This window comes from Oryx dammah, unplaced genomic scaffold (genome assembly GCF_014754425.2).
Source record: "Oryx dammah isolate SB20612 unplaced genomic scaffold, SCBI_Odam_1.1 HiC_scaffold_11209, whole genome shotgun sequence".
Taxonomy (NCBI): Eukaryota; Metazoa; Chordata; class Mammalia; order Artiodactyla; family Bovidae; genus Oryx; species Oryx dammah.
In genome coordinates, this window is record NW_024080602.1 from 4,889,021 (window position 1) to 4,902,106 (window position 13,086).

At 38.3% G+C, this 13,086-nt stretch overlaps 1 protein-coding gene across 4 annotated transcripts in view; it reads right to left on the minus strand.

The window, feature by feature from the left end:
- LOC120860902 (protein zwilch homolog) overlaps window positions 1-13,086 on the minus strand; it is a 42,712-nt gene that overhangs the window by 9,054 nt on the left and 20,572 nt on the right. For 3 of the 4 annotated variants that reach the window (XM_040236617.1, XM_040236618.1, XM_040236616.1), the window contains exons 9-16: window positions 9,814-9,907; window positions 9,232-9,281; window positions 8,176-8,281; window positions 7,571-7,650; window positions 5,858-6,014; window positions 5,324-5,352; window positions 2,258-2,394; window positions 1,267-1,362 (exon numbers count right to left, since the gene is read on the minus strand). In XM_040236617.1, coding sequence (XP_040092551.1) covers window positions 1,267-1,362; window positions 2,258-2,394; window positions 5,324-5,352; window positions 5,858-6,014; window positions 7,571-7,650; window positions 8,176-8,281; window positions 9,232-9,281; window positions 9,814-9,907 — 749 coding nt within the window. Of the gene's footprint in view, window positions 1-1,266; window positions 1,363-2,257; window positions 2,395-5,323; window positions 5,353-5,857; window positions 6,015-7,570; window positions 7,651-8,175; window positions 8,282-9,231; window positions 9,908-13,086 lie in introns of all 4 variants that reach the window. The other variant, XR_005720457.1, reaches the window with a different exon arrangement.

Consider the following 13,086-nt stretch of genomic DNA (forward strand, 5'->3'; position numbering starts at 1 on the left):
CATCAGGGTCTTTTCCAATGAATCAGTTCTTCACATCAAGTGGCCAAAGTATTAGAGTTTCAGCTTCAGCATCAGTCCTTCCAATGAATATTCAGGACTGATTTCTTTTAGGATGGACTGGTTGGCTCTCCTTGCAGTCCAAGGGACTCTCAAGAATCTTCGCCAATACCACAGTTCAAAAGCATCAGTTCTTCGGTGCTCAGCTTTCTTTACGGTCCAACTCTCACATCCATATGACTACTGGAAAAACAATAGCTTTGACTAGATGGACCTTTGTCGGCAAAGTAGTCTCTGCTATTTAATATGCTGTCTAGGTTGGTCATAGCTTTTCTTCCAAGGAGCAAGTGTCTTTTAAATTCATGGCTGTAGTCACCATCTTCAGTGATTTTGGAGCCCCCCCCGCCAAAGTCTCTATTTCCATTGTTTCCTCATCTATTTGCCATGAAGTGATGATGGGAGCAGATGCCATGATCTTAGTTTTTTGAATGTTGAGTTTTAAGCCAACTTTTTCATTCTCTTTCACTTTAATCAAGAGGCTCTCTAGTTCTTCACTTCCTGCCATAAGGGTGGTGTCATCTGCATATCTGAGGTTACTGATATTTCTCCTGGCAATCTCACCCCGGCATTTCTCATGATGTACTCTGCATATGTTAAATAAGCAGGGTGACAATATACAGCCTTGACGTCTTCCTTTTCCTATTTGGAACCAGTCTGTTGTTCCATGTCCACTTCTAACTAATGCTTCTTGACCTGCATACAGATTTCTCAGGAGGCAAGTCAGCTGGTCTGGTATTCTCATCTCTTTTCAGAATTTTCCAGTTTGTTGTGATCCACACAAAGGCTTTGATGTAGTCAATAAAGCAGATGTAGATGTTTTTCTGGAACTCTCTTGCTTTTTTGATGATCCAATGGATGTTGGCAATTTGACCTCTGGTTCCTCTGCCTTTTCTAAAACTTGTCGTCACCTGATCCCTTTTTTCCCAATCTGTCACTTCCCTTCTGGCTAAAGTTTCTGCCCTGTTCTGTGAAGAAATTACAAATTCAGAGAAAAATGAACATAGCAGACCAAAAGTCTACAGAGAGCGGATCAAAGGCCTGGGAGAAGGGAGAGGTAGGAAGGACTCTATCAGACTATGTTCAGAGAATGGGAATCAGATGATTCTGGTTTCAGAGAAGAAGCAGGCCTGGGTCATGAGGTGCCATGGAACAGACAAGGAAATTGGAATCATGGCTGGTGAGGTATGATTTAATGGTTAAATTGCTTACTTTTGATATAAGTCTTTAACAGCAGTTGGTCTGACTGGCAGCTGAAAAATGTGCTGCTCATCAAGAGGATTTTGTTCATAATATTTTATGCAGGATCTAAAGAGAAAAAAAAATTCACTTTAAAAAAATGAATAGTGGACATACTGCTCATAAATATGAAATACATTTTAGTTGAGCCCAAGTAAAGGTGTAAGTGGGGAGAAAGGTATCAGAAAGATAAAGTCAGGCAAAAGAGAGACAAAGATACAGCCTCCACTGTTTTCCAAGTATGGGGAATTAAAGAGTTAACTCACCCATACTACTGATCTTTAATGGGAAGAAACACCCCCCAAACAAACAAAAAAACCTAGTAACAATTTCAAACTTTTCCCTTTACAACTAAAGCAAATTCTAATTCTGGAAAAGGCAATGGTACATTTTCTTTCACAGGGAAAAAGAATCCCAGTTCTTCCGCTCAATGGTATACTTATTTCTGGTTTGAAGCCTCAAAAAATACAAATAAGACATACAAGATCCATGTGTGAAGATTATTCCAAACTATTTTTAGCCAAACTGACAGACCCTCTAAAATTTCAGCAACACTATTGACATAGGTCTGATAAAATCTGATTCCATTCGGTCATCATATAGATGGCTGGCTAGGATTAGCTTGACTCAAATTTATAGAGATATGAAGAAAATAGAAGGAACTAGTATTTATTAAGCACCTGAGTGTCAAGTACTTTATATATATTACACTGTTTTTATAGATGAAAAACAAGATGCAGTGAAAGGAAACTTCCTTAGAGAGAAGAGCCAGATCCAAGTGTCCAGCTCGATTCCTCCTGAATCCAAAGTCTTCCCTTATGGCAGTGACTTAGAACCTTTCTGTTACTATGAAGACAAGGTGCACAGATTCTATCCTAACTGATAATAAAAAGGGCACTTATTTTGGCTGCAACTATTTCAGAAGAGAGTATATTTTTATGAAGTAAACAACAGAAATACTTACTGTGTTAGAGAAAAGAGGAGTTCATGTTGAGGTTTAATGAAAAGCATGCAACTGACTACTATTTCAAGAATATGGTGGAGTTTTTGAACACGATGAACCTGCTCCTGTGTATCTACTGATGGAGAAATGAAATATTCCTGGAATAAAAGAAAATGGACATGGGAAATAAGGAGTTAAAGAACAAGCAGCATCTCTGGAAAGAATTAACTATGCCTACTACACCTGAGTGGGGATGTTTGATTAACAGGTGGGGGCTTGGGGTTAGAGAGAAGAAGCCACTAGGTAGCTTTCCTCCTCTCAATACTATTCTTTAAACTAAACTCTTAAGTAAGTCTTCACTGAGAATGTTCTAAGCAAACCATTATGCATATTCTCTGGTAAAGGCAAATCACAGAATTGCTTCATCGAGGAGGTCCAACTAGGTAACTAGTACCATCCACCAAACTCTCCAGATGGAAAGAATGGCAAACCCACAAGATAATTCTTAACTTCAATAAGCTTGCCAGGTTGATGGGCATATTCACTTCTAAAAATAGATAGTAAACCTGAAGTACCAAGAAATAAAGTAAGTGCATTGGTAAGCTTCTACTAATATATTACTGGTAAATTGGTATGACCTTTTGGAAAAGAAAGTTGGCAAGGTTATGTCAAGCATCATAAAATGCTCAGACCTATTTCTGAGAATCAATCCTAAGGAAATAATCCATGGTAAGTGGAATTCTACAATTCTAAGATTCTCACCCCCTGGAATATACATCTTAATAATCCCTTCTCCTCAAATGAGGCCAGGATATGTAAATATGGTAGGCTGTTACTCCCATGATTAGGTTACTGACTGACTTTGAATTAATCAAAAGGGAGCTAATCTCCTGGTCATTACTTGTGACCTCGTCAGTGAGCTCTAAGCATCAGAGATGCTCTCCTGCTGGCTTTGAAGAAACAGACTGTGGCACCGTGGAGACGGCCACATGGAAGAACCCCCAAGTAACCTCATGGGGGTCCTGGGCCAACAGCTAGCAAGAAAATGGGAACCTTCATCAAAGGGTCACAAGTCAACGAATTCTGTCAACAATGTGAGGAAATCTGAAAGTGGATCTTTCCCTAATCAAGTCTCCAAATGATACCTTGATTTCAGCCTTGTGAAACCAGAGCAGAGGACCCAGCTAAAATGCTGACCCAGGATATTCCAAAATGTGAAAATAACACAAGTAGGAAAACAGTCATGGTCCCAGGAAGGGAGGACCCAAAACAGTCCCATTCACCACTGGCTACAAATTATGACATTCCTTGCAGCTGCCACCTACATTCCCAGGGGTCCCCTGACCACTCTGGGAAGTGGACCACCTAGGTCTTTTTTTTTTTCCTTTAAACAAAGAACAGATCCAGACTGTCCTTCCCCTTCGATTCTCTCTGCTCATGCTACAACCCAGGCTGGTCTACCTCTTCCCTGTCCCCAAGACCCCACACAGAGGTGATAAAGCCTGAAGTTCCTGATTACTTGGGAGGCAGTACAGCCTCAGGTCTATAATCACAAGGAATTGAATTCTGCTATCAATAATAACTCATATGAGCAGGAAATGATCTTCCCCTACAGGCAGGCTCCAGACAGGAACACAGCCTGCCAACACTGTGATTTTAGCCTAGTGAGACCCAGACTAGACTCCTGAACTATAGAACTATAAAGTAATGCATTTGTGTGTGTGTTGCTTTAAGACACTAAGTGTGTGGGGGTAATTTATTATGGCAGCAATAGAAAACTAATATTGCTGCAAACCACTGGCATCTGAATCATCTGGAGATGAGATGGTTTGTTTAAAAAAATATATTCCAGGGACTTCCCTGGTGGCCTAGTGGTTAGGATTCTGGGCTTTCATTGCCACGGCCAGGGTTCAGTTCCTGGTCAAGGAAATGAGCCACAAGCCATGTGGTACAGCCAAAAACAACAACAACACATATTCCAGAGCCCTCGACCTACTGAGTCAAGGGTCTAGAAATCAGCATTTTAACAAGTCTTCTAGAAGATTCTCAAAGTCTAAGAACTATTGTGTCAAAACTCTGAAGTCAACCCATATTTGAAAAAACAGGCATATTAAATGACTCGAGGGGAATTCATAAAAATAAGGGTACTCACATTTGAGTGATGAGATTAAGGGTATTATTGCATTATATTTTTATTTTCAAAAAGCTATTACTTTCCTAAGCTTAAGAAAATGTATTAAAAAGTTTCCACTAAAAATGTACACCTTTAATAAAATGTTTAAACTTGGAATATCAAAAATTAACCTCAATAGAATCCAGTTGAGTGTTACATTGCATAATAGATGAAGCTGGAGTTATCCTATCTTGTATTTTTATGAGACCAGATATCATTTGAAGATCTATTTTCTAAAAGAATCTTCCAACATATGTCAAAGGTCATTATGGATATTCTTTAATCTCCTTAAGTTTCTCATTCAAGATACTAGGGAAATACAAAAGCTCATAATCATGACCCTGAAACACAGAAATATTTTGTGAATCAATATGTTAAAGAGCATAGCAAATTCTTTGGAAAGTAATCTTATGTGTAAAAGAAATGGGTCAAGATACTTCTCTGTTGGTCCAGTGGCTAAGACTCCACACTTCCAATGCAGGGGGCCTGGGTTCTATCCCTGCTCAGTGAACTAGATCCCACGTGCCACAACTAAGACCAGGCCCAACCAAATAAATAAATAAAAATAAAGAAAGAAATAAAGAAATGGGTCAAAAGAATATAAAGCAAATATTCCTCTGTAGGGCTTATCAAACATAGAAAGGCATTCTCTAACCATTTTAGAAAAACGAAGAATTGTGGAAGTACACTGGGTTAAGCAGGATACAACCCTATGTCAGTATCATATGTTTACAGACAATGAGAGGTGACATTAAATGAGCTACTCTTTTGTTTATTTTACTAGACAGTGTAATTAACTGCCTGTCTTAATTTATCTGTTTCCTAGGACATAAGCTGGCACAGAATAGGCACTTAATAACTGTATGGCAGAATGACCAAATCAAAGAAAAGCCAACTTGAGAATAAAAACTCACCAAATGATTCAAAGATGCAAGCTCCTGACCTATCAAGAAAAAACAAAGAGATGCCTATAACCTTTATGTTTTATCTACTAGAAATCAAACAAGCTAAGAAAAACATTTCATAGTTCATATATAAAAGAAATGCTCAAGCTAAACAGTTTCTCACAAAATGCCAAATTTTCTTGTACATCATAAATATAAATTAATACTTATTCTAAAAATGATCAGTTTGCCCCTAATAAAAACAAGGTGATGAGTATTAAAACATCATGTCATTTTAAAAAAGGGTTTTATTTACTACATTAACCCTAAAGACTCTCAAAACATTTGAAATAAAGACAAAACCTGTAGTTATCTTTAATCTAGTATATTTATCAAACAAAAAAAATAAGGCTCAGAAAACGAAAGTGCCTGTTACATAGTGAACCAGAGGCAAAGCCAGGACTACAAATAATTAGGGACAAGTACAAAGATAAAATCTGAGCATACCTATGGCTGGCAACTATGATGTTGTTTTTAATTTTCTGAGTTGGGAAAGGGACTTACCTATGAAAAAACAGATATAATCTTTCTTCAGTTTATCCAAACCAATTTCCAAAAGCATCTGAACTGGAACAGTCCCACTGAGAGAAACCGTGTCCATGGTTCCATAGTAAGATTGATGAATGAGCTTACTCAGTAAACTGTTACTCCCACTATGAAGCTAGAAATTGGGAAAAGTTTATAAAGCCACAATTAAAACTATAAAAAGTCTAGTAAGTGAAAGAGAAGCAAACTGTATTAACTAAAAACTAAAAAATTATGAACTTACATTTTTCATCTCCTGACATTATAAATTATTTGAATGAAAGCCTCTAAGTTACAAACCTATCAGTTTCTAAAATGCCATTCCCAAAACCTCCTTATTGGCTATAATAGCCAACAGACTAACTCAATCATTTGGAAAATAAAAAGACCTATGAACTTACTAAATCTAACATGTGTTCCAAATGCTAAACAATTAAATTTAAACATACCTAAAATATTTGACATTTTCTCATTTACTGTCCTTCTGTTAACTCAAATTTCCAACACAATCCTTTGCATTTTTCTTTTTTAATACTATTTTCACTTTGCACTTGTTGCACATGGTAGGATATACTTATAAGTATCCCACAAACAGAAACTCTTGAGAAAAATTCAATGGGCAAGACTAAAATGCACAGAATGATCAAATAGAGGGAGGGTTTGCAAGCTTCTGCTCTAGAGGGTATCTCTGTTCACACCTAGGAAGTTTCTATCTTGTTATAAATTGGCAGTTGCATTATTTAAAATAATTCTACTAAATGAGGAATATTTTTGTTTCTAGCTTTTAACTTAGATTTTTTCTTCATTATAAAACTATAAATTCATTATGGAAAATCCATAAAATACAGGAATGTATAATGCAGTTGGAGAAACTTATTTGTAACCCTACCACCAGAAGGGATTGGCATATTTTAGTGTATTCGTTCACAGGTTTTCCTCTCCAAGATTTCTATCTTTCATACAGTAGTGTGTAAAGTCTTTTTACTGAACATTGTAAGCATTTCTCCACACACCACTGTAAGCATTTCTGCACATCATCTGTATCCACTATTAACATGTTCCATTATGTGGTTGTTTCATGATTTACTTAGATATCCATTAATAGTCAGGTCATTTACAATTTTTGCTACTGTCAATGAGGCCATAATGAGCATCCCAATACAATCTTTTTTTAAAAAGGTTTACTTCATTTGGCCATGGTGAGTCTTCACTGGCGCACATGGGCTCTCTAGCCGCAGCAAGTGGGGGCTGCTCTTCATCGCGGGGCCACGGTGTGGCTTCCCTTGCTGCCGAGTACAGGCTCTAGGCTTGTGGGCTTCAGCAGTTGCAGCTCTCAGGCTTAGTTGGCTCTTCTGCATATGGCCTTAGCATGGATTCACTTTGAGGATCTCAGGACATTATCATAATTGCTTTATAGTGTTCCAGTCTGTACAGTTCCAATCTCATCAGTAGTATATGAGAAGGACTGTTCACAGCAACAGTAATGACAATAGAGGTAGCTTACAAATGCTGTGCACTTAACTATGAATTAGGTCCTAAGTGCTTCACATGAACTAAGGAACCTGGCCAAGTTTATACAGGTAGAGAGTTGCAAAACGAGAATTCAAACTCAGGCAGTCTGCTCCAGAGCTTGTGCCCGTCATCAGCCTGCTCTGCTGCTGAAAAGGAGCACACACACACTGCTGAACCTACCCATGGCTGTAGAGCACCACGCTGCAGACTCTGGATGACCGATGAGAAACACTTCACCAAGTCTTGATAAGAAATCACACCTCGGAAAGCAAGTTAGTCTAACATTATTCTCATAGTTATTTCTGCAGATCAAACACGTCATTCATTTTAAGGATACACAAATGAAGAGGAAGACAAGTATCTGAACTTTATGGATGGTGAAAAGGGAGAGAAATTAAAGCCCCCCCCCCCGCAAGGGAGCATTTTTAAAGAAAGAAATTAAACTCATTGCCATAAAATAATATATTCAGTCAAATATTATGGAATATCTTTTCCTTTTCCTAATAATTATAATTTCACTAAGGTATGTTTTGGTTAATACAAATATAGCATAGAACCCATCTAAATCTTCAGGCAGGAGAAAAGAACAGGTTCTATGAATTGCCTGGCCTTAGTACAATTCTTGAGCAAAATATGCCAATGCGTTATTAGAATTGAGTTTGATAAAACAGAAACCGGATGTCCATACAAGGCTAGCAATACACATTATTATTTTCAAAAGACTTAAAATTAAACCTAAGAAATAACAGGAAAAATTTTATTGCACAATGCTGATGGATACCTACTACTGCTCATTTTGCACCACAGCTGCTCAGCAAAATCGAGATCAGCCCGTACTGTGAGAAGACACTCAACAGACCCATCAACTGCAGCAGCGTCATGCTTCACTGTCTGGAAAAGAAGTGAGTGCCAGAAAATACTCAGTTTATTTTTTAAAAAGCGCAATAGTTTAAGACCAGTAAACTTTCAAATGCTACTAAAGGTGGGATCATGAACACATATAAAAAAAAGGCATGAATGTATCTTCTACAACTTCATCCATTAATGAGGAGATACAAGTAAATAGACAGTAAAAAACAGAACTCTTAAAACTGCTTTCAAACTCTGATGCCTAAAAGCAAGCATTTGACTCTCCTCCCCTGGAAAAATATTTAATTACCTCGGTCTCCATTTTCCTACTTGTCAAATGACAACAGGTTTAGCACAATTTAATAATGCCACCGACGGCACAGTAACGTACTATCTCATAGCCTATTAACATGCTATAATAATATCACCTCATAGTATATTAACATAGTCATTTCCATTTTTCTTCAGCTAAACAATTAATAATAAATACGTCCTAGTTCTCTTTAAACATATCGATCAGTTTTTAAGGAAAGTAATCACTAGTGCTGACATCAAAGACCAACAAATAACTACCCTCAAAATGCTACCTTGGGATCTACTCAGCAATTTTCCAATTAAAAATCCATGGCAACTAGCTAAAACAAAAAAAAATGAAACAAAGGATATAATGTATACCAAGATAAATACAATTAGCCTGCTCTATGTTATTTGAAAACTGTTGAGAGTAAATCCTAGGAGTTCTCCTAACAAAAAATTTTTTCTTTTTTCTATTTAATTTTGTACCTATATGAGATGATAGATGTTCATTAAATATACTGTGATCATCATTTCATGATATATGTTAGTCAAATCATTATACCTTAAACATTAAAAAAAAAAAAATGCTACCTTGGCTGTAGCAGACCCATTTGAGATTGTATGACGTGAAAGACAACAGTACTACCCCATTTTACAAGCTCTTTCAGTGTACTTTTCTGATAACGGTCACTTACCTCGGTGTCTTTTTTTGTAGAATCACCAAATTCATTCAGCTTATTTAACTCTAGAAAGTGGCAAAAGCTTATTAAACTCTGGATTTTATTCTCCTTCTTTCCAATTATTTCCACTCTAATCCTGTTTTCAAATGGCAAATGAGGAGAGTAGAATGGTAACCAGGTATTTTAGCAATTATTTAACACTCCCATGGAGGCTGAATAGATGCCCACTAGGCAGAGGTGTGAGGATGGACTGAGATACAATGAAAGCTCCTGGCACACATGTCAAGCACATGGTAGGCGCTCTAAGGTCACTGTTCCATCCCTCCTCTTCCGCAATCTCAAATATGATGGTAGTATATAAAATGTAAACTAAATACATATTATTAATTCTTAACATCACTGAGATTTTTATCATTAGCAATTCAGAATGAAAGCTGTCCCTCTCAGCATGACAGACCTACAGCTTTAGGTATATCTACCCCCGCCCCCCCAAAAATACTAAGCCTAAAAAAACAATTTACATTTAAATATAACAAGCATAAATTCCCAATTAAGAAAAATAAACAAAAGCCAAGTGTGAGTCAGGAAAACAAACACCATTCAGAAATTCCTGCACAAGTTCAACAGCAGATTTTGCTTCCAGAGGCTCAGGCCATTCAGTTACACCAGTCCTCAAACCATCAGCCAAAACCTGTAAGAGATTTAAAAACAAACAAAAAAACCCCCCAAAACTTGTTAGCAAAATACAAAGTTATCAGTAAGATGTATTTATCAATAGTAATAACATTAGTATCTTTTTTCTTGGCTGCACCACCCATCTTGTGGGATTTTAGTTCCTGCACCAAGAATCAAACCCAGGCCTTCAGCAGTGAGCATGGAGTCCTAACCACTGGACCTCCAGGGCATTCCTAACACCTATTTTTCTTGAATGTTTAATGAGACGTCAGGAACTATTCTAAATGTTTCATATGCAGTATATTATTTAATCCTCACAAAAATCCAATGAGGCAGATACTACTACTACTACTGTCACTCACATTTTATTGAAACCAAAAGAGGTTAATTAACTTGCTTAAGGTCACACAGTTGCTAACTGACAATGCCAGGACATACATCCATCAGTTTGATGCTAAAGATGGTATTCTGAACTTTAATTATGTGTGCTACAGAGACTGAACAGAAGTTTACATAAAAATAACATGAATATGTATGCCTATATGTAGAGTATCTAAACTGAAGTAAGGAAAGAGGTCGAGGTCAAGATAGGCTGGAATAGCCAGAGGAATGATGAGAAACACTGGCTTGACTCATATGGGGGAACCATCCCAGGCAAAGAGCAGGGGCTAACATGAAGAGGGTGAGCTGTTTCCACCAGGGTGGAGTAAACACCCAGGCAACAGCAGGAAATAACATGACTAGGAGTAGGGATTAAACAGGAAGAGTGATCTTAAAGAATTTTAAAATTTCATTTGGAAGACAACAGCCACTGTTGATTTTTTGGCAGGAAAATGACATGATCAAGCAGCTGAGAATTCCCCCATCACAAATACTCAGGATAGAGTCTAAGGAAAAAAAGAAGTATGATGTTTCTCAATAGAAGTAAGATCATCCTCCACCCCCAGGGAGTCTTTGGAAAAATGTGAAGATAAATTCTGGTGTAACAGTGACTGTGGGCATTTAGTTTGGTAGGGGCCAAAGATGCTACAGATGGCGCTAGTGGTTAAAAACCCGCCTGCTAAAACAGGAGACAAAGGAGACTCCTGTTTGATTCCTGGGTTAGGAAGATCTCCTGGAGGATGGCATGGCAACCCACTCCTGCATTCTTGCCCAGAGAATCCTCTGGACAGAGGAGCCTGGCAGGCTATGTTCTGTAGGGTCACAAAGAGACACGACTAAAGCAACCTGGCATGCATGCAAGGAGACTACACATCTTCCAGTGTGTAGAATGGTCCTAAACCACAAAGCATGATTCCGCCCAAGATGCCAAGAGTGTGTGTCCCTGTGGAGAAGCAGTGAAAGATCATTAGAGTGGTCCAGAAGGGAAGTGATAGGGGCTTTATCTAAGATGGGCACAGTGAAAGAAACCTCAAAGAGGGGGAAAAAAAAGTATACTCCAGAGAAAGAGACAGATAGATGGGCAGAAATATATGAGAAATAGAAGAAAAGAAAAAAAAATCCTACCCATTTATAAAAATACAGGGGATTGAACTCGGAGAAACAATGGCAATGTGCACATCGAAGAGTCTGTGAATTTCTAAGGGAGATTACATTAATGACGTAGCTTGGACTTTCAAGTCAGATAGACATATATTTGAATGAGTTTTAAACCAGCTCTTCCATTTACCAGTTGCTGACACCCCAGCCAACATTACAGAACCATCTAGCACCACATACTGGGCACATAGTAGAATGGCAGCTTCTAGCTGTGCCAGTAACTAGATCTTACTGAACCAAAAGATAAGGTTTCTAGCCTGTGAACGGAAGGAATGGTGAAATTGCAGACAAATCAGGGGCTTATTAAAGTGATCCAGTCTGGAGATTTGATTCAAGTTTCATTTTGGACAAACTGAATTGGAGGGAAGAATGTTCCTATTAGAGTGGGAACTGAACTGATGAAAGTAGGAAAGATGGGAAGTGGAAGCAGCTTACAGACAGGAGTCTGGAGTTCCCTTATAAAGGCATTCATCAAATCACAAAATGGATAAGCCCTCTGCTGGGGTGGAGAGAGGAGGGCAGAGATAGGAGGTTAGAAGTATGACAGAAGCCCACGGGAAGGGTCCTGAAAGAGGAGCTCTCAAGGAAGAAGAAAGATGAGAAAGGTAGAAAAGGTATCAAGTTTTTCACAAACAGGGAAATCATGAGAGGAGGTAAAAGTATGAAAAATGCCTGGTACTGTGGTAGAAGTTGAAGGCACCAGGAGGTACCTGGCACTCAAGTCTAGTAGGGGAGTCAGAGGAGTAAAGAAATTACTGTTTGAGGAGTGAGTATAAAGTTCTACCGCAGCACAACCTATTCTTTGGTAAATTGTCTCAGGTGAAGATGTCACAGATAACCCAGCAAAGAGGTGGGAAAAGGGCACACTAGGCAGATCAAGACACACACACACACACACACACCAGAAAGCGATGGCGTGATGGGGCTGGAGCTATCTTCAGCAGGGAGCTCAATGCAGCAGAGGAGGATGTGAGATCAAGCTCAAGAGATAAGTGGGGGCCAATCAGAACACGAACGAAACAGGTGCGATGTCATTAGCCATCAGAGAAACGCAAATCACAACTATAATGTGGGACTTCCCTGGCGGTCCAGTGGTTAAGACTGCACTTCCACTGCAAAGGGTGTGGGTTTGACCCCTGGTCAGAGAACTAAGCTCCCAAATGCCTCACAAAGCAGCCAAAAAACACCAAGAAACAACACCATAATGAGGTATCACTTCATCCCCACTAGGATGGCTGTAATATCAATAAAAAAGATAGTATCAAGCATATGGAGGCAAGGATATGGAGAAACTGGAACCCTCATACACTGCTATGGGAATGTAAAATGATGCAGCCACTCAGTTTGGCAGTTCCTCAAAAAGTTAAACACAAAAAGGTAAAAGTTAAAAGGTAGTTAAAGAGCTACCATATGACCCAGCAACTCCACCTAAGAGTTTATATTTCACATAAAAACTTATATACTATTTTATGACAAAACCGATACAGTATTGTAAAGTTAAAAAACAAACTTATATACTATTCATGGCAGCATTATTCATGAATAGCCAAAAAGTAAGAACAACTGAAATACCCATTAACTGACAAATGGATAAACAAAAACGTACTATACCTATACACTGGTGTTACTCAGTAATAAAAGGGAAAGAAGTACTAT